General features: G+C 39.1%; 3 protein-coding genes across 3 annotated transcripts; 1 reads left to right on the top strand and 2 right to left on the bottom strand.

The window, feature by feature from the left end:
- Positions 1-1,064: 1,064 nt before the first annotated feature.
- On the bottom strand, positions 1,065-3,938 carry LOC105382706 (Y-box factor homolog). Its single transcript, XM_038121902.2, has 3 exons — positions 3,709-3,938; positions 2,615-2,678; positions 1,065-2,349 (listed from the first exon to the last, which is right to left on the bottom strand). The coding sequence occupies exons 1-3, from the start codon at positions 3,821-3,823 to the stop codon at positions 1,689-1,691; spliced, it is 840 nt and encodes a 279-aa protein (XP_037977830.1). The 5' UTR covers positions 3,824-3,938; the 3' UTR covers positions 1,065-1,688.
- Positions 3,939-7,569: 3,631 nt separating this feature from the next.
- LOC125491264 lies at positions 7,570-9,370 on the bottom strand. The gene is made up of 3 exons (XM_048632797.1): positions 9,270-9,370; positions 7,880-8,780; positions 7,570-7,575 (listed from the first exon to the last, which is right to left on the bottom strand). Exons 1-3 carry the CDS (start codon positions 9,350-9,352, stop codon positions 7,570-7,572), a joined length of 990 nt encoding a protein of 329 aa, XP_048488754.1. The 5' UTR covers positions 9,353-9,370.
- A 4,109-nt stretch (positions 9,371-13,479) lies between these two features.
- Positions 13,480-21,974, top strand: LOC105382676 (catalase). Its single transcript, XM_011552599.3, has 2 exons — positions 13,480-13,869; positions 20,152-21,974. Exons 1-2 carry the CDS (start codon positions 13,594-13,596, stop codon positions 21,619-21,621), a joined length of 1,746 nt encoding a protein of 581 aa, XP_011550901.3. The 5' UTR covers positions 13,480-13,593; the 3' UTR covers positions 21,622-21,974.
- Positions 21,975-22,476: the final 502 nt, after the last annotated feature.

The raw sequence follows: 22,476 nt of genomic DNA, 5'->3' as shown, positions 1-22,476 counted from the left end.
TGTCTTCAGTGCGGTTAGTATTCTGGGTACATTTATAACTTTTTTGCCTTTGTACATAGGCTCAGCCTATCGCCACAAGCTGTCAACGCAATGTGTGGTTTTCGCCATGTAGCTTGTCTTGCATTGATTTTGCTTTTCCGTTTATGTGAACTTGCTTGCATTTTCATGGGTGTTCATACGTATACTGGGAGTCAGTGATAAGTACATAAATTGGTCATAATATTATGTTCACAAAACAACTCAAAAACGCTTTAACTAATAAAAGTTCGTTTTGATATATAATAATGCGTGTAGTGCCATCTGTACTATTCTATTCTATTCTATTCTCTGTGGGGGTGTAAGTACCTGCACCTGGCTCTCTCGAGTGGAACCTTTGTGCATATCCCCAAGGTCTAAACTGCCTTCCTAAGCTTGGACCATTTCCCACCACGCTGGTCCACTGCGGGTTGGTGGGTTCACATATCTAGATTGATGTGCTAAATCTAGATATGCAGGTTTCCTCACGATGTTTTCCTTCACCGTAAGAGCGATGGTATACATTGTACTTAAGTTAAAAGAACTCATTGGTACATGTCAGCGCCGGGATTCGAACCCGCATCTCTTGATTGAGAAGCGGGCGCTTACCCGACTGAGCTACTCACCGCCATCTGTACATAGCGACTGTTATTTCTTTGTGTTAGTATAATATTGGATTGGAGATTACGTCTTGCTTCCTTGGTGAGAAAATAGATGTCGCCACAGACGCATATTTACGAAATTATACAACTTCTGTATAAATAAGTATCATTATAACTACTTATTACTACCTACATACTACTTCCGAATCGTATCATTAAATTTATGTAGTTCAATCCTCGGCTTTCCTCTACGTATCAGATCCTGCCTACACATAACTCGTCTAGTATCATCGACTGCACCATTATTTATCAATATTACCCATAGATCTAATATTACCTATAGCCTATGTAGGTAGGCGACTCATTTATTATACTTATTTATTTCTATTTTCCTCCAAAGCCTAGCCTAATGTCCTTTCGCTAGCTAAGTAAATAAAACAAAGTTCGCACAGGTAAAAAGATGTTTATTATGTTTCCCAGAGTGTTTACGAAAATACACAAATAATTTAATTCATTCTAAACAAATCAACACTTTTGGTTAAAAACATGCAAAAAGAATTTTAATAAAATAAATAACTCTCACTTTAAAAAATACATGATTTGGGGATTTGGAACATGTGTATCACTTCACAACACAATCATAATTGCACAAAATGTAATTAAAACCAAATACTGTAATACCAAACTTCTAAAATAGTTTAAAATAATATAATTGTTATTTATTATCATAATAAAATAATCACATTTTGATCCGTGACACTGATACCATAATAATAATTCCAATTTTACCCGCTTCGGAAAATTCAGATTCTTCAATTGCATCATTTTCTTTTAAGATTATGTTACAATATTATTAAAAAATCATGCAATTGTCTTACACTATGTGGGCATCAAGCCTCCAGGAAATTAATAGCTGTTAAAATACACATAGAATGACGGATTATATCTCATCATGTGGAACAAACTTTATTTTAAACACTCGTAGATGAACAGACAAGACATTAAACATGTATGAGAGAGCAGCACAGCTAGAACATCAAAGCACTACTTATGGGGCTGTGCCGCGGGTGTTTAGGCCTGGCTCTCATTGGTGGTGGTCTCGATGGTAGTACCTGCAGGCTTGGCGGTCTTGGCCTTAGCCTGCTGCGGCGAGGAGGCGGCGGCCGGGGCCTCGCCCTCCTGTCCGTTCTGGCGCGGCGCGGCCGGGGCGCCGGCGGGGGCGGCCCCCGCGCCCGGCGCCTGCTGCCCCTGGTAGTTGTTGCGCGGGCGCATGCGGCGGTATCCTCCGCCTCCGCCGCCGCGGTTCATCGGGCCGGGGCCGCCGCCACGGCCACGTCCGCCGCGGAAGTTCCGGCGGAAGTAGCTGCGCTGCGGCGGGGCTCCGGCTCCCTCCTGCCCCTCGTCTCCCTGCGCGCCCCCCTCGGTGGGCGGGGGCGGGCCACGCGGGCCACGTGGCATGCCGCCTCTGCGTGGAGCGCCTTCACCACCACGACCGCCGCCTTGACGCGGGTAGAACTGGCGGTACAAGCCCCGGCGTTTGTCGGCTGCGTAGGGCGAGCCCTTAACCGGCTCCCCCCCAGGCCCAGTAACTCCGGCCGCCTCATAGCCCTTCTCTCCAGCGACTACAGCAAACTCGACCTCCTCTCCGTCCCCCACGGAGCGCACGGCCTTGCGAGGGTTGTTTCGGGCGATGGCAGTTTGATGGACAAACACATCCTCCTTGGTATCGTTCCTGTACAATTATTAATATGAATAAGCTTTTTAATCTAAACATATAATATATTTTTACTTATAATAATACTGAGACAGGCTTGCTGAACATAAACAATGTCTTAAATGAAAAGACACACTCTACACATCTGTTGCTGACCTCAGTCAGTCCGCAATTGGGGCTAGTCAGACTACCTAATCCAATGCAGTGACATGCTAAAGGCTAGCTCTGGTGTTTGTCACCAACATGAGAGAATTGATAAAATATTTGTATAACATTTATTTACCTGTTGATGAAACCATATCCGCTTTTAACGTTGAACCACTTCACTGTGCCCGAAACTTTCTCAGCTGGAATAAATAAGAAAAACTATTAGTTATGTTATAATGATTTTTCTACACCTAAGAGGACTGCATGTATTTGTTACTAGGCACGAACTATCTATGTACCAGTGCATGCTGGCACTGAGCGGCTATTAAGTAATAAAGGATCTCGACTCTTAGCTACTCAATATTGAGGACCTTGAGTCTTTGTCAGCAAATCCAGTGAGATAGGACATAGAAACTTCATGAGACATACATTATAGGTCAAAGTGCTTTACAGCACCTTACATTTTATGGATCTGCTGTTATAAAGGCAAACCAAATGACTAAAAAGAAATGATTTTCTTTCAGAATTCAATCTAGCAGAGTTGACTGAAATGGTTAAATAGGTACATTATTTAGAATAGGTACTTGGTATTGCTGTCTGTCTCTAATGTGAACAGTCTCTAAGTATTTATTTAATTAGGGCTGTTAGAGGGTCAATGATTACTGTCCGATGCTTATGAATGATGAGGGTATCCTATGACATGGGTACCTTTAAAAGGCATTGTCAATATCTGTTACTTTATCTAAAGATAATTTATCATGATATTGTAGCCTGATGTACGAAATCAAACAAGATAGATGTGGGCGTAAGTACTTATTGCGTATCGACGCGGTTAGCAGTAAGAAGAGAGGAGCGCAGTATGTGATATGAACTACATTATTGTTTATATTGTCGCACGGATGCATCAGAAAGAGACAAACTGCACGCGCCTGCAGGACGCCTTCGCAGAAGTATTGATTTTGCAGTCAGCGCATGAATTGGATGCTCCGCGAGGGGCCGCCGAGGTCAACACATACCTAACTAGCTAGAGGCGGGCGATCAATAACTGCTTCATCTAGGACAACTATTATCACGAAGGACGGACACATATTTTAAAAAATGTATGCATTCATTACGTACAGGGTAGAGGATTAATTTTAAGGAATATTGAGTCACAAAAAGAAATTGATACCATGTGCTTTTGCTAAAAATGCCGGGGCAACAAAACTAAGATGGCGGTAGCATGCTTACCGATGACCTGCTTTTGTTTGGCGGCCGCCTTGGGTTGGGTTGGCGACGCCTCTTGTTGTTCTTGCTGCGGCTGTTGGGGCTGCTGCGGCTGCGGCGCCTTTTCGGTATCAGCCATGGTGTAATTTGGCGAACGGCTGGTGGCGAGATGGTAAAATCCTCCACGACCTCTCCTCGATGTTACCGCTCTCGATCGTGTCAATCAATCCGAAACTACAGCCGCGCCGGCTGCCGCGCGCCGCTGCTCCGCGCATGTGATACCATGTTGCGTGAAAAAAATACAAAAGTTACAATTTTCAGGGACTTTTTCGAGTTTACTATAAAATATGAAATTGTATACCGTTTGTAATAAGTATGTTATCCGAACACAGGCACTGCTTTACGTATTTTATATCAAGGAAAGCTATTGCTCTCCTCAACTTCATCTTAAATAAATCATCTATAGGATAAAAACAATCATACTTAAATAGGGATAAGTAGACTACTTATACTGGCAACACAGTAAAACCATAGATAAATTTAAAAGGTAAAATAATATGTTGCTATATGCGAATATGTTATTTTTTATTTTTTAACATGGCAACCCTTATAGTGTTCAGTTCGTAGAATAAGTATTTTTTATCATTAATCCTTTCATAAAAAGTTAAATAATATAAATAACCTTTTGAAATCATCACGAGTTCGACGAATCGGATGTATTTGTACCTATAACCGAGTCCGCGTTGTTCTTTGGTAAAAACCATCGAAGTATAAAGGCCTCGCAACCAGTCAGCGGAATGAGATCAGATTTTGCGATTATGTTTGGTATTACATTACTTATTATTGTAGGTATTTTCAAGAGCGGCAGTCTACGAGACATGTTCCTTGTATAGGTACATTCGAAGCATGCACACACACACACACACACACACACACTCATGCCTTGTACTAATGTTCTCCCTTGCGGGGTAGGCAGAGGTGCATTGCTGCACCCACTTTTCGCCAGAGTGTATGTTAGTCCCAATGTAATAGGGGGCGGGCCTATTGCCATTTTACGGGCACATCCAACATACGTCATTGTCAATTCTGCAACTTTAAATGTAAGTTTGTATTCACACTACTACGACTATTACTTACTCGTAAACTTGTAAAGTCTTCTTACCTGTGATAGTTTTCCTTTTAATTTCATCATATGTGCTACATCTGTGAGTTTTTTCATATTTTTTGGACCTACCATTTAGCCCACAGGGGGACGGGGGGGACACTTGAGTCTAATAAAAATTAGCACCTTGAAGCTTAATATTTCGTTAACTGACTGACTGAGACAAAAATGGTTTGAGTATACCTATAATATTTTTAAAGACCTATTCAACGATACCCCACATCATCCAAACAACGGTAAAAAATATTTCATCCCCCCTTGACTAGTATAGGAGGAACCCCTAAAAAAAATCTCTTCGAATTTGACATATTTTGATGTCTATCGCTTCAAGATAATATTATATTCTAGGTTATTAAGATTTATTTATAGAATTCGCTATTTCTTTTTTTTTTAAAAAAGGGCTAGATTCAACAAAGTTTTGATCACAAAAATTACGTTAACGAAGTATTTGAGGTGCCTATAAGTTTGAATCTATAGAAAATTTTACTAGAACTAGCTTAATTTTGTTCAATGACCTTTCAGAAAACACCAGAAAAGAGGCATAACAATAAACACACACACTCACACTAGTACTTAACTTGTTTAGTACCTACTTATCTCTTGTTAAGTCCGGAGAAAATTTATTTCTATTAAGTAAGTATTATCTAAAATGCGATGTACCTACCTATGATAATAAATGAGTGGATGAATATCAAACTGCCATATGTCACGTCCACGCAAAATTTGGGAAATGGAGGTTTTTGTTTTCTCTATTATTTAATGGTCATAGAACTTGCCCCGTGATTTAATCAGTTGACTTGAGACCTTAAGAATGTATTTTAATAAACAAATCCATTATAACACTCATAGAAAGGCGTAAAAGTTAATAAACAGTTTGGACTTATAGCAGTTTGATATGCCCATACAAGACTTATGCTGTTTTGATATGAGTCATAAGGACTTATAGTTGTTTGAAAAATACTAATATCATGGGCCAGACTCAGTAAGACTAATATAGTCTATATTCTATTAAATACAATGAAGTTAGTCAACCAACATTTATCGGTAGAAAAGTACCTACCTACCGTATTATATATTCTACCCGATACGGCCCTGTGTTTATTACAAAAATGCTTTGTGATTGACACGTGGGTTGGAAAAAAAGGGGTTTTAAACTTACTTTGCCATAGTTTTCTGTCGTTTTTTTGCTACACTCTTCAATCTGTTCCTTTTATTTATTTATTTATTTATTTATTTCAGGGTCCACAATCACAATTTCCTCAACATTTTCATTCATATTCGTTATAAAACACTGGGAGCACACACCACAGCCTCGAAATTCTCACCAAGACTGACGCCATGTTGAAAAAATTACGCTCTGTGATTGGCCGGAATGGACTTGTGAAAATTTGTAATGTGAAACGGTTAGACTTAAAAGGATTTGAAAAAAACTTACTTTTTTAACGGCTTTTTTCTCATGGATGCCTTGCACTTATTGGAACTTGAAGGGCATAGGCAAACTGACATTTTAACGGAGAACACGACCAAATCAAAAAGTTAATTTTTCGGGTAGGTGGACATATGGAAGTTTGATATTCATCCACTCAAATAGAAGCCTCCTTAACCAAGCACTAAGGTTTTTTTGTTGTTGATAGGTATAATAGGTACGCAATACGCATACAGTACCTGTAGTATTCTGCGCCAAACTCCTCCTCGGGGATTAAATAAGTGACTTTCACCCCTTGGGAAACAATGTACCTATATCCCATTCCATGGGGTAAAACTTTTGATACAAATGTTTTTTTGTTAATCTACTATGAAAAGAGCTAAGTATAATTTTATTGTTTAAAGGACATAAAATGAATTCTGTTAGATAATATAAAAAAAAAACGTTTTATGAAATAAATTTTTATGTTTATGTTATGGGATGGGTCAGTATTTTGTATCATGAACATTATGCACTATTCATTCGGAAAGTTTAGTTAAGTACAACATATTATCAGTACGACTGAGTATGAGTAGGTATACCTTTGGTCCCGTTGAAGTCTGCGCTATATTATACGAAGAAAAATAAATGAATTCCTAAAGAAACCTATTGAAATCAATATAATAATTACCTACTTATATCAATGATTGAAATAAAATAACAAGTATTTTATGGGTTTTTATCGATGTATTTCAGAAATTGGGCGTATTTATAAATGAACATAGTTTTGAGAATATTACAGATTTATTTTTGTTATTTAAAATTATTTTGTCACACAAGGCCGGCCCATCAAGTCCTAACACTATTTCACCTTCTGGGTTCTGTACGAAGCGTGCTGGTATGAGCTGATCACTGGACATAAAGTATAGTTTACCAACGATCTCGGACTGACGCGGCGCTTCTGACGGAGCAGCGAAATTTACTGACACTTCAGACGCAGCTCCCTCGAGATCTGCTTGCATATCTTCATTGCCTAAATCGTTATACTTAACGTCTATAACATCCGCTTTTGTATCATTATTTATATCTTCGTGTAGCAAAACTTCAGACCTTCTCGACAGGAAAGTACTTATGTTCCTTGCTTCAGACTCATCACCTTCAAGAGAATTTTTTGTGTCACTTTCAAAATCTCCATTGGCCAAATCTTCATATCCGAGAACATCACTAACGAAACTACCATTTACTAATTCCTTTGAAATCATTTTAGGTATCTTTACATCGCTTTCTTTCAATAATTCCCTGGCTCCGCTTCTTCTAGTTATTTCTGTAACGTTATACTGTTGTTGATTGGAATTGGTTTCTGTAGTTTGGTTTATTGCATCAATAATACTTTCAGGATCAGGATCAGGACCGTCAGGTAAGAGGTGGTCCTTTTTCTCATCGTACATAGCTGGCTCTGTAGCAATATCATGTAAGCCACTTTCTTGAAATTCAGATGATGGAGGTTTAGTGAAAGAAAGCATTTCCAACGGTTTTGCAGTTTCAGTCACAACATCATTATAATTCAAAGTTGAAAATGTACGATTTAATTTATATTCTTCATTTTCTATATTGTGATTTGTTTGTACTTTCTCAACTGGCTGAATTTCAGTAGTACTTTGACTTTGGTTATTATTAGCTTCTATAAGTGATGGGGTGGAGAATATACTTTCATGGCTATTTACATTATTATGGTGAGCAATTTCTTCAGTTACAGTTTTATACTCTGCATAATCTGTTTGTGTTTTATATTCTATCGGAATATTAGTGATTTCAGATATCGTTTCTAAAGAGTGGGCGGAGGCAGGTTCACTCAAAATATCTGTTTGTGTTTCATTTTTATTCTGAATGGATGTAATATCAGTAACTGCTTCCACATCTTCATTATTGAGGGACAACATATTACCGGGTCCATTAAAAACATTATCTAATTCCTCTGGATTCACTTTGTCAAAATTACGGAGATTTTCACCAACTGTTTCTATTGGTTGATTACACTTCGTTTGAATAGCCATTATTATGTCAGAATCGGACATATCTTCATATTTTCTCAATCTTTCCTCTGTAACGAGCTTGGCAGCATTATTACTGCTATCCTTACGAGCGAGTACGAGAATGTGTAAATCTAGACATTCTAAACTATTATTTTCTGCAATATTCGTGTCATAATTGTCTTTCTTTAAGATTATGGGGTTACTGTATTTCATCGAACCGTTGTTAAGGAACTTAATGTGATGTTTCGGTGTTGGTTTAACGATTCGTTTGACGGCGACCTCGTTGAGGCGGCCGTGGTAGACGCGCCTCCCCGGGTTCATGATGTAGAAGGGCAGGGGGGCAGCAGCGGGGTGCGCGGGGTGCGGCCGCTCTGGCTCCGCTGGCGTGTAGTAGATGCTGGATGGCTCGAGCTGATCTTCTCGTGGCAAGCGCATAGACTTTGTCCGGTCCATCGCATTACATTTACAACCCGGTAGTGGCCAGCTTTTTGATTTTCTGTAAAATATATAGGTACCTATGAGTTTTCTTAAAAGGTAGGTAGGTAACTAAATGCTGAGGTATAAAATTTTGTAAAAGATTTTAATTTACGGGTTCAAGAGTCAGTAATTTATCCAAGCACGGACAGACACAATTTATGGAGTGGTTTTTCATACAGATATAACTAGATGTTTATATGTAGGTATTAGATTTTTATTTTATGTTTACTTAACACCATTAAAGTTAATAATATTAAGTAAGTAAGTACCTAAATAAAATTAAAATATATTTCGCCAACAAACTGCATTCCACCAAAGAAATTTAAAATTATCACCAACACATTTTAGTTATTTATATTAACTGAGCAGAACATACCTATTCCATTCAAGTAATATAAGTACCTAAGTACTTACATTTAGTCATTATTATTTCAAGAACCCTTTTTATACTGTCGTAGTTGTATTAGTAGGCCCAGTATGAACATAGCACAAGTAGTGAAGTACTCACGTAGTTTCGCAGTACTGCTGGCAACTGCTGGGTCTGGCGTCCACACCGCACAGCACAAGTAAACACAGGAGCAGAGGCACCATCGTGGAGTCGCGAGAGAGACGGACTAACTGCTGCAGCTCCGACCAGAGAGAATGCGAGATAATTCTCTCATTAAGCACGTCACACAGAATCAGTCACGGATTTTAAGATTATACCTAACTAACAGTGGATTCTGTTATTTGTCGTTGTTTAAAGCGGGCCGATTCTGGTAAATGTAGATATATTTACTGTAGTTCAGCAGGTAGAGTAAATCATGTCAACCCTTTGTTACGATTGGTAGAATATCATGTTTTAGTTGGTCCTGTTACTCCATAATGTATCGTAGACAAAGCGTAGACATTGATGACGCCGCTGACGCAATTTTTTTTTCGTGAATTTAATGAAGTCAGAAAATAGTTGCATTTTGCGTAGGTCTACTATTTGCAGGACAGCATCAATATTTTTATCATAAAATGACTATTACTATCATCACGACCCATCACGTCCCCACTGCTGGGGCACGGGCCTCCTTCCAATGAAGGAAGGGTTTTAGGCCTAGTCCACCACGCTGGCCTAGTGCGGGTTGGTGGACAATTCCTATATTAAAATGAAAGTTTTATTTCAAACCACTTTTGAGATAAGTACAGCCAGTCACCATCACCAATGTATACAATTAATACCAATATTTGATGGGGATGGCATAGCATTTAACATACGCGCCTAAGTTCCACGTAAGCTGGATAGCAGAATTGGACGCGGTATGATGCTTGAACAGTGTTTGTAAATGTACCTACCTATGTCAGCAAATGATTCGCTGATTTGTTATTAATTGGAACGTGCCACATTAAATTAACTAAAAGGCTACACATTCATTATTGATTGCAGAAATGTGACGTCGACAAGATAGTTAAGCCTTTGATTTAATCAAGATTTGAGGCAAGGTACTTATACTAAATATACTTTAATGGCCTTGGTCCCTATCCCTGTGCTGTGATATTTCCTATTTGAGATACAAGTAGGTAGGTATTTATACTACTTATTTGTAAAAAATTCGGGATGGTAAGACCATGGAATAAAACCATACAACAACGACAAAACTTACTTATACAAGAACTTAGTTATGGGAAAGCTAACACATTTAAAGTAGAAAATCAATAAATAGTTAAAACTCTTGTTCCCAAGGTGTACAACTCTCTCCCTGACGAAATAAAAAGTGTGCCTAGTGAGTCCATATTCATTTCTAAGTTGAAAAAGCTACTGGTTGGTATGGCATGCTATACAACTAACGAATACTTTCAGACTGTGAAAGCCATTCCTTGATTTGATATATTTTCGTACAAATATTGTACCTATATTGATTTATTATATTTATTATTATTATGGCGATAAATTGTATTAATTGTAATTAACTTGACATCTATCAATAATACTGTATTAATTTAATTTATTTGACATTGATAGTATGAATTTATTAATTTGACATTGAAATATAATGTGAATGATGCTTTTTTACTGTGACATTTTTTGTAATACGTACTCATATAAGTACCATATATTTTTCCTTTGACTTATAAATTATCGATTTATGAATAAATGAGTATTTCAGTATTTCAGTATTTCAGTATTAGTTAAGTAGCTAAAAAAATTCATAAATATTGACAGCAAACAAAAAGGTCTTTAGGCCGTGTCCGCACCGCGAATATATTTCCATCGAATACTATAGGAAATTAGGAGTATCCGCACTTGCGGAAAAAAATCAACAGGCGAACTAACGCGCGGAAAAATATTCGCGGTGCGTACACGGCCTTATACGAGTAGTAGGTATTTTGTTGTAAGGTACGTGCGCCTAAGAAACTATGATAATTGTATAGTCCTATAAGGCCCGGGCCATCTTGGCAACGCGTGTGGTGGGCCTTCATAGGAACTTTTCACAGCGATGAGAACTACTTAAATTAAATGAAATTCAACAGAGAATACGAACAATACTTAGCTTTTTTGGAATGCCCTTGAACCTAAGAAAGTCTGTTTGTTACCGTATAAAAAAACGGAAACAGTTGGTTTTTTAAAGAAATAACTAGGTATTAAAAAGTTTGTAAACATGATATTGTAAATCGTAGGCAATTTGCGACGTGAGTGGCGAACTGTCAACCACTTAAAAGATATTGATGTGAGGTTGCAGTTTTGTATAATAGCACTAACCGAACAAATTTAAGTACAAAATATATTTTAGAAGTATGAAATTTTGAAGGTAGTATTAGATATTAGGAATAGGGCCATCTTTGGCGCAGGTAGGTACCTTACCTATAATCTAGCGATTTGCAGGAAATTGTGAGCTTAAAGAATAACTATTAAGTAAGGTACTTACAACTTACTTACCTAATTAACACCTGGTTAGTGCCTACATCAGGAATCGGGATACGGATGGCATAGGTAACCTATCTAGGTACTTATTCATATTTTTTGAATTCGATTTTTACCTACCTAGGTATTGATCGACACACCTAGCCAATCTAGTCAAGTCTAGGTACACACACACATACAGACTAGTCTGCCCTACTGACCTTTCACATGTCATACGTGTCATACCTACCTCTAACCACGTCATTGTCGACTGCGATGCGATGGACATAATATTCTGACATAATATAATTAAGTGTATACCTATTTGTAGGTACCTATCCCGATTTTACCCAATAATGCTAATTAAGAATTAATACGTTTTCTATACTTAAATCGATGATAATTAATTAAATCCGTTTTTAACTGTGCACCAGGTGGATAAACCTAATACCTACCTAGGTAATTAGTCGCGTGATTAACCTAGACCTAGTTTTTATGTTATATAATCGAATTGGACACGTAGGTGACGTAGGTAACTAGGTCTAGGTACCTAGGTATAGGTATACAATGTACCTGAGTCAAATAAATAATTGTGTAACTACCTAGGTATGTTTTTTTTTTCTTATCGCTACGGAACCCTTTCCTGTGCGTGTCCGACACGCTCTTTTTTTCTGAGTGCATTGAGCTGGTTTGATTACCGACCACCGGTTATGTCAAATAAGTACCTTGTGTGTAACCATTTATATAATGGTTCCTAGTAGACGTGCGGAACCCTAAAAATTAGTTTTTAGGGTTCCGTAGCCAAAATGGCAAAAACGGAACCCTTATAGTTTCGTCATGTCCGTCTGTCCGTCTGTCCGTCTGTCCGTCTGTCACAGCCGATTTACTCGGAAACTATAAGTACTACAGTGATGAAATTTGATGGGAATATGTGTTGTATGAACCGCTACAAAAATATGACACTAAATAGTAAAAAAAAGAATTGGGGGTGGGGCCCCCCATACATGTAACTGAGGGATGAAATTTTTTTTTTCGATGTACATACCCGTGTGGGGTATCAATGGAAAGGTCTTTTAAAATGATATAAAGTTTTCTAAAAAACATTTTTCTTAAAGTGAACGGTTTTTGAGATATCAGCTCTCAAAGTCGTAAAAAGTATGTCCCCCCCCCTCTATTTTTATAACTACGGGGTATAAAATTCTAAAAAAAATAGAGGTGATGCATGCTAATTAACTCTTTCAACGATTTTTGGTTTGATCAAAGTATCTCTTATAGTTTTTGGGATAGGTTGATTTAACTATTTGCTGCTACTGCTCGCACTTGGCCGGTTTTACTTAACTAATCCGAAGTGTCAATTATGCGATTACAATAGGTAGGTACTTACCTACAAAACCTGCAAAATTTCCGTTTTTTTGTTTTTGTTTTGAACTCCTTATAAGTCCCTCGGGCTGAACCCCACTTCGGGGACTAAATAAGCGGCTTTCACCCCTTGGGTAACAATGAACCTACTAACTATATTTTTCTGTAAAAAAGGAACATAGGAAATTTAAATTTTCTGCTCTTTTTTTTTTGCCTGCCTGAAGACTCTCTGTAGATCGTAATCATTGTTTTTAATGGAAATACAAATAAATAAATGTTTTGATCTTTCATACGATTTCCGTCCGTTGGTTCCTCAGAATAATTATTACGAGTTTACGACGCACGCTACCTCTGTCACGTCATCACTTTTCTAGTCTGTGACGTCATAGATATCACCCTCTTTGTCTTAGATTTTTGTTGATTTTTGTACTTGTACGTCAAAAAGCTAATTTACGTGAAAAATACTACCAAAACAAGATAAACTTTACAACACTTTACAATAAAATAAAAAAATTAGCAAAGTAAAGTATTATTATCATACAGAGCACATTAGCGAATACAGAGTTGCACTCAAAGAATGTGAGATCAGAGTGCGTAAACGCGAATGTTTGTTTGTGTAAAGGCGGGCTTCTCAAACAGTGTGAACTTGTTCACTGGCCGCGGCTGGAGCGCCGGCTCTCGACTCGTTTTGCGCGATAGTTGTTTATCGCGCAAAGTCTATAAAGGGAGGTCCGAGCCGCCGACATTGTTATTTGTGACTGGTGGTCGCAAAGAGTGTGTCGCTCGGGTTTTAAAACGAATAAGTTCCTGTGCTTCTGATACGATGGCTGCCAGGGATCCGGCCAGCGACCAACTGGTCAACTACAAGAAATCTGTGGCGGTGAGCACCATATTTAATTCTAATATCAACAGTTTTGTAATTTATAACCTAAGTTTTAGACTCTCTGATACTTTCTGACCTCTATAAATATTACACCATCATTAGTTGATTACAGTAATTGCTCTTGAGTCTCTCTTCAGTTCACTCTGTGTCTCTTTATTTATTTAGTGTATATTATGTATCATAGTATTAGTATATAGTATATTTATTCTTTTATCAGTTATACTTAGGTACTATGTCAATACTCTTTACTAGCCTGGATAGTATTACTCAGCAAAATGATAATATTGTCAATAGTTTCTAGAATTATCATTACCACATATGATAGTTGGAACATGTTCAGTGATAACTCGCTTCAGCACTTGTCTGACCACTTTTTCATGGCATGCATTGAATAGATACTTAAAACAACTGCATTGCAATTAAAGCTATAGAAATTATAATTATGTACCATTTCTGGTCATGGTCACTGTATAAGTTTTCCATAGCTACATAGATGTACATAAATAAAACTATATACTTATAGGTATACATTACATTACAGGTGTATATTTATAAGGTAATAATTTTCACACTAACACTATAATAAAGCCTTGTACTATTGAGCAGGGAAATTATTTATTGAATCATTCTTCTTTATAGTATGAAATAAATAAGATCAAAGTATAAGAGAATGGCATGGCATGGCATTTTATATAATGTTTCTTCTTGGATTCAATATATAGAAATTCCTCTACTTATCCTGGGAGCTCTAGTCAGTAGAGTGCCCAATACCACAGTCTGTCTCAAGCCAGTTCTTTCATCACTTGGTACAACCACTTCTTTACTTGGTCTTCCTCTACTACGTTTTCCCTCTATTTTGCCTTCAATATCACTATACTCACAATGCACATTTTATTAATTACAGTGTAGTATTTACTGTACTTAGTTGTAGCGTAGCTTTAACACAACCTTTGAACTCGTAGCATTTCAATGCATGTTACAAAGTTCATATTTTTATTGTCTTCCCACAAGTTGATATCTTGTGTTTTGTTTATATTCTATAATTATCAAGTGTAATGTAATTATTTTGCACTGCGAATTAATTTGGGATTGACCTTCCAAGTGACCCTTGTGATTGAGGTGCAAGTGAGATTATTTATTTTATACAACACTAGCTGTTCCCGCGAGCTTTGCTTCGCCTTATAAAGTTTTCCCGTGGGATTTCCGGGATAAAAAGTAGCCTATGTTCTTTCTCAGGGTCTAGACTCTAGGTCTAGACCATATCTATACCAAATTTCACCCAAATCCGTTCAGTAGTTTTGGCGTGAAAGAGTAACAGACAGACACAGTTACTTTCGCATTTATAATATTATAGTTAGGATTATTGCAAAATTCATGTGGTCAGTGGTCACTCCTCAGTGTATTTAATAATATACCAATTATTTGTTGAGTTCCTTTCCAGTAATATGATCAAAACAATGAAGTGCTAAATACAGGTAGGCATATAATATTCATGTAAATGTGACTTGCTACTTTTATGAAAACCATATGTGAAGACTGTGGTAGGTACATAAATAAATTGAAGTACCTACCTAATAATTAAATTATCATTTTAGCAATCACACAAAGGTTGTATTTGTATTTTTGTATGATATTGACACCTAACTTACTTCTAATGGTTTAGATAAGATAAAAACTGATATTTCGTAATTATTAACCAAGCAAGAATGCCAGATAAAAGAGTGATAAGACCATTCACAGAGAAATAAATAATATTTTCCCTGAAATAATTATATTCTATGAAAATGTAATGTTTTTTTTTCATTTATTGGTCAGTTTATCATATAAAAAATAGATATGCCTAACCAATCAGACACCAAAAAAATCTATTGCGTCTCGCGCGATTCACTTGCACTCTTAACTGGCAAATAAAATATCAGGCATGTCGAAACAGCATCCTTAATTCTTAAGTACTATCTACTGGTAGTAGGTACTTGCGTTACTGTACACATATACACAATACAATAAAATAATTACTCATGTTATTATGTCCGGAACATGCAGCAATGACTCAGAATCTTCCTCATTATGCTGTAATGGTACAAAAAGTTAATATAGAATAGGTACCTACTGAAGAATAACTTTAAAACAAGAAGTACATTAGAACATTCGTCTCCATATTATAAGATTTATAAGTTATGGCAATAAAATCACAATGTCAAAATTTTACTCACGTAGAACGTAGAACTCACTTTCAAGTTCTACAACTCTTTGTCATCCATTGGAGTTATAAGCCCCATCCTTCCGCCTCCCGCAATGCTAGCGCGCATACTGACCGCTGCCAGACGTGTGGATACGTAGCAAACTGTTTGCCAAACATCCTTTGATCTGGCAAGAAAAACCGACACCGATGCCGAACACTACCCAACACAACACAAACAGGCAAACAACGACAAACACCCATCCACACGTCCGTGTTTGCTGTTGGCTGTTTGCCATTGTTTGCCAAGCGTGTGGATGGGGCTATAAAGTGTACTAACTTATTAGTCATGTCAAGTGAAAACATTTTTTATACACATGGCTGCCAAAATCCCGTTTTCAGGAGTACACGTGATCACGCTGCGCCGTCGCTCGCGCAATAACTGTTTTTTTGTCAATATTATTTGTATTTGTTTCGTGCGTCACGCTGGGCATCCACTGAAACACCAGTGCTGTGTCCTTCGAGTTCCTCTAAGGCGCAGCAATAGCTGAGTGGATGTGCCTTTTTGACACGCAGCATATTGTCCAATGTTTTGTACTGGTACATATATTTTTTTTGTTTGATTTAATTATTACTTAAGTTTTTTATATATGTATAAGTACTTAGCTGTGTTTGAAATTTACTGTATTTTTGTTTTTTCATTTTTTTTGCTGTGTGTCAAATAAATGATTTCTATTCTATTCTATTCTATTAAAATAAGTACTCAACACGTCCTCTTCCTCTGCTGCTACCTCTTGTAGTCGATTGGCACCTTTAACCAAAAAATAAACAATTAGTACATATTACATATATCTGTCTTCGTAAAGTTGCAAGTTGCAAGTCATGCTTAGTATGTGGTACCTTCCTACATTTAAAACAATAAGGAGTCTTGACAAACAGAGGTTACCACTTCTATGTATTATAATAATTATGCTAAATGAAGTAGGTAGTATCGAAATGTTAGCACCAGTTATAGTAGGAATTATACATTGTATAAAGATTGGATCAACAAACAACACTATCGATATCGGTGGCTTGGAGTGCTCCACTTACATATTTACACTCATTTACAAACGAGTTTAATGACATTATGTAATGAACCTACCGTACGAGTAGTGTGTACTGGTACTGGACTTCATCCATCAATATGCTCACGACTGTATTGCTCAAGCCCGGGTCTCCTATTACGCGCCGTAGATCGCGTCCAGCGTCTCGCCGTTGGCCGCGTCACGATGCTCACTACATCTACGCGCCAACGTCGGCGTGTGAGGGAGACCGCATCAGTACATTTCTATAGTGAGCATCGTGACGCGGCCTACGGCGTGACGCTGGACGCGAACTACGGCGTAAATAGGAGACCCAGGCCTTAGAAGTGACTCGCTAGCGTTCCACTTGCTTTTCGCTGTACATTTGCACTCACGTTAGGTCGCGAGTCATAATATCGCCGTTTTGGGATGAGTTCAATGCACTTAGTTTACACAATCTATAAAAGCATAATCATAATGTGCAGGTGTACTCTCGATGTTTTTTTCACCTGGACGTATTGACTTGCATTATAATGTACATGTCCTGTGTGTAGGTATTGGGTAGTACAAACACAGCTTATAATGTGTTTGTCCCTGCTAATATTGATCTGTGGGTGACCTTCATAACATAATGCACTATCCAATAAATGAAGACCAATTTAACTTTCCAGTTTATCGTTTATAAATCGTGATAGAAAAAAGACATGATTATACTTTTGTATGTGTACTTCATATAGACGATTGTTTTTTGAAATTGTATTATAATCAATTAAATTCACAACATGGTTTGAATTGACAGTGCGTATAAAGCCTATGGTATGTTTTAAAATGATGCGGTCTGCGTAGGCCATTATGGATATAATATTCATACACATTACATTCATTATTATGTGTATGAAATATAAAGCCAAGAGATATATTCAGAAAACTCATCATCATCAGCCTTCTATTGCCCACATTTTGGGTATAGGCCTCCTCATTTGTTCAGAAAACTCACCATACTTAACTAAAATTCAATAGGGAATATGCATAAATTTTTTAAATACTTTTATTGGATAGTTTTACATCACTTTATTATAGTAAAAAAAAATTCAACGCCAAAATAAGTAATTTAAGGTATTTTAAAGAAAGTTAAAAAATTAAAACCATCACGACCACTTTGAAATTCCCGTCAAGATGGCGGGCTGGTGTGACGTCATAATCTTTTAATTTTACGGCTCAGAATAATGATTCCCGTCAGTCGGCATAGATTTTTTACCTAATCAAGTAATCACAGAGTACTTTTGTATTTTCAACAAACCAATGTTGTCATGGTAACAAACGAAAAAGGAAGTGTATAAAGTGTGATCAGTGGCTGTTTTGTAATGGTAATAAAGTGTGACCAGTGGCTGTTTTGAAATGGGAGCGCGCAAACCAGAGGACCTTTGTACACAATATTACGCTATCATGGCAATATGAATATAAAGTAATATTTGTATTGTATGTAAGTACTTACTGTAACTTTGGTTCTCAGTAAGAGAGGCTAGGGTTAGTGGGTCATTCTATTCTATTACCTGTGGGGGTGTAAGAACCTGCACCTGGCTCTCTTGAATGGAACCATTGTGCATATCTCAAAGGTCTGAACCCCCTTCCTAAGCTTGGACCATTTCCCACCACGCTGGTCCACTGCGGATTGGTGGGTTCACATATCTAAATATGCTTAATCTAAATATTGAGGTTTCCTCACGATGTTTTCTTTCACATGCTACATGATTATCCCCGAATTTAATTCTACAAAAATAATAACGTATAACATACATATTATCTTTTATTTATAATAAAAACTTTTCCGCAGCTGGCCTGGCGCAGTTTACTCGTTCATACTGCGTAATAAATTTAATGTGTCCAGTTCTTCTGATTACGAGAATTCTTCCATAACTTAATTTAGAAAAAAATATCAACTTTTGAAATATACTAACGACTGCCATTATAACCTAAAAGTAGAAAGAGCAACTTGTGTCATGCTCATGTCATAATACTTACAATACAAATTTAATTTTATTGTGTTGCAATATGGAGCATATTTGAGTGGCTCGTTGACTAGCGAATGGCTGTTTACGCCTCATTACAAAAGAACAACTAGTGGCAGCCCATACACTACCAACAAAAAATATAAAAAGTCCTAAACTTTGCAAACAAACAAGCATATCAAACAAGAAGTGGAGAGGTTATAGGAGGCTAGGATCTATTGGAAGAATTTTTATGTGATCCATCGTATCTGATCACAACGAGCATCACAAACACTCGGTGACATTAACATTTCTTTGTTTACACTTTACATTTATTTAACTTCCGCCGTAAACGCAAAGAAGTTATTATTCTGAGATTGATATATAAAGGATTTTGACGTCACATCCGCCCCAAGAAAATGGGTGACGTTTCTCTGAAGTTAGAATTTACCGAAGTTTTTTTGTACTTTTCAACTTCATTTACTTGCTCAAATATAAATTATAATCAAAAATATTGATGGATTCGTAGTTATGAAATAACAAAGTTTATTATAAATAATATTTGACCTTTATTTGAACTTCTTGCATATTCCCTATTGTAAGTATCCGTAAAGTTTATTGTTGGATACATCCGTATTAGGTAGGTACACCTAATACATATTTGCAAAATTTACTTACGTGTATTATACCTATATTACATTGGTAATTATACTCACGTATCTATATAGGTATAACGATATTTAAAATAATTATAAAGAGACGTATTATTTTATGATCAGAGTGACAAATATGTGGATGTGAAGATTGATGTTAATTATGTATTTCTATCTAGCTTCTACCCATATTATTCTTGCCAGTAGCAATTAGAATACAACTGCGTAAATACGAGTACCATCTCCAGCTAACGTTACACGGAAACCGAGATAATTTTCCGTCCTTATATATTTTGTTATAGCACTCATATATTTTGTCTAATTGAAACTAAGAACTCGAAATGTGAACTGCTTTTCCTCCTATATCTCAAATCAATATTCTGTTTGAATTGCAGGGCTCCCCGGGAGTGATCACGACGAAGACTGGGGCTCCGGTGGGCATCAAGACCGCCATCCAGACCGTGGGCAAGAACGGCCCGTCGCTGCTGCAGGATGTGAACTTCCTGGACGAGATGTCGGCCTTCGACCGCGAGCGCATCCCCGAGCGCGTGGTGCACGCCAAGGGCGCCGGCGCCTTCGGCTACTTCGAGGTGACGCATGACGTCAGCAAGTACTGCGCCGCCAAGGTGTTCGACACCGTGGGCAAGCGCACCCCCATCGCCGTCCGCTTCTCCACCGTGGGCGGCGAGAGCGGGTCCGCCGACACCGTGCGCGACCCGCGCGGCTTCGCGGTCAAGTTCTACACCGAGGACGGCAACTGGGACATCGTCGGCAACAACACGCCCATCTTCTTCATCCGCGACCCCACGCTGTTCCCCAGCTTCATCCACACGCAGAAGCGCAACCCCGCCACGCATCTGAAAGACCCTGACATGTTCTGGGACTTCCTGACGCTGCGGCCCGAGTCCGTGCACCAGGTGCTATTCCTGTTCGCGGACCGCGGCCTGCCCGACGGCTACCGGCACATGAACGGCTACGGCTCGCACACCTTCAAGCTGGTGAACGCGCAGGGCGTGGCGTACTGGGCCAAGTTCCACTACAAGACGGACCAGGGCATCCGCAACCTGCCGGCCGCGCGCGCCGCCGAGCTGTCGGCCTCCGACCCCGACTACTCCATCCGGGACCTGTACAACGCCATCGCGCGCGGCGAGTTCCCCTCCTGGACCTTCTACCTGCAGGTCATGACCATGGCCGAGGCTGAGAGCTGCAAGTTCAACCCGTTCGACCTCACCAAAGTGTGGTCGCACCAGGACTACCCGCTGATCCCGGTGGGGCGGCTGGTGCTGGACCGCAACCCTCGCAACTACTTCGCGGAGGTGGAGCAGATCGCGTTCAGCCCCGCCAACCTGGTGCCGGGCATCGAGCCCTCGCCCGACAAGATGCTGCAGGGGCGGCTGTTCTCGTACAGCGACACGCACCGGCACCGCCTCGGCGCCAACTTCCTGCAGATCCCGGTGAACTGCCCGTACCGCGCGCGCGTGAGCCACTACCAGCGCGACGGGCCGCAGAACATCACCGACAACCAGGAGGGCTGCCCCAACTACTTCCCCAACTCGTTCTCGGGGCCGCAGGAGTGTCCGCGGGCGGCGCGCCTGCAGCCGCGTGCTAGCGTGTCCGGGGACGTGGACCGCTACGACAGCGGCCAGACGGAGGACAACTTCGCGCAGGCCACGCTGTTCTACACTCGCACGCTGGACGCGGCGGCGCGGACCCGGCTCGCAGAGAACCTGGTGGACCACCTGAAGGACGCGGCCGGCTTCCTGCAGCAGCGCGCCGTGGCCATGTTCTCGCAGGTGCACCCCGAGCTCGGCGCCGCGCTCGCCGCCGGACTCGCGCCCTACAAGAAGTATCACGCTAACTTGTAATTTCACATTCGTTTTAAGGGCCCCCGCGCACTAGGCAGCCGTGGCTCGACAGCCAGTAAAACATGTTTCACAAATTATGTGTTGTGGGCTGCCTGGGCTGCATAGTGCGCGGTCGGCCTAATGGTTAAGGTAGGGTGCTATTGTATGTTATACTTTATTATTATCGTAGATGTGTATGATATTTAATCACTATATTGCATTTGACTGAAATGTTATTTGGACTTTATAAGTACATTTTTATCACCAATGCTTTGAATTTTATGCAAGTTAATATATATATTTGTATATTGATACAAACGCACGTAAAGAGTACAATAATAAAAATTGGTGTGACTTATCGTTTTTTGACGAAATCAGTCGTTTTATTTTCGCAAAACAATATAAGTACCTACCTATAATTCTAGGTGAAAAGGGATATTATAATATAAATTTCATGTCATCATCATCATCATCATCATCATCATCATCATCATCATCATAATCATCATCATCATCATCATCATCATCATCATCATCATCATCATCATCATCATCATCATCATCAGCCTTCTATCGCCCACTGTTGGGTATAGGCCTCCTTATTTGTACGCCAATTCTTCCGGTCCTGTGCCGCTCTGGTCCACTGCTTCCCTGCACCCTTGCAGATGTCATCGGACCATCTAGCAGGTGGTCTGCCAACCGCTCTTCGTCCGTCTCTAGGCCACCATTCTGTGACCGCCTTTGTCGTCCTCCCGACGAGTTTCATGTAATACTCCATAATTTGCCAAGCTGATTTCATTATCATCAGCCCACCTGTAATACTACTAAATAACTAGGGCAATCTGGACATAGGTCTCTCCTAAGGAACCCACAACA

Source organism: Plutella xylostella, chromosome Z (assembly GCF_932276165.1).
Source record: "Plutella xylostella chromosome Z, ilPluXylo3.1, whole genome shotgun sequence".
Taxonomy (NCBI): Eukaryota; Metazoa; Arthropoda; class Insecta; order Lepidoptera; family Plutellidae; genus Plutella; species Plutella xylostella.
Note: the sequence above shows the minus strand (reverse complement) of the source record. Positions and strands in the feature narration are given on the sequence as shown.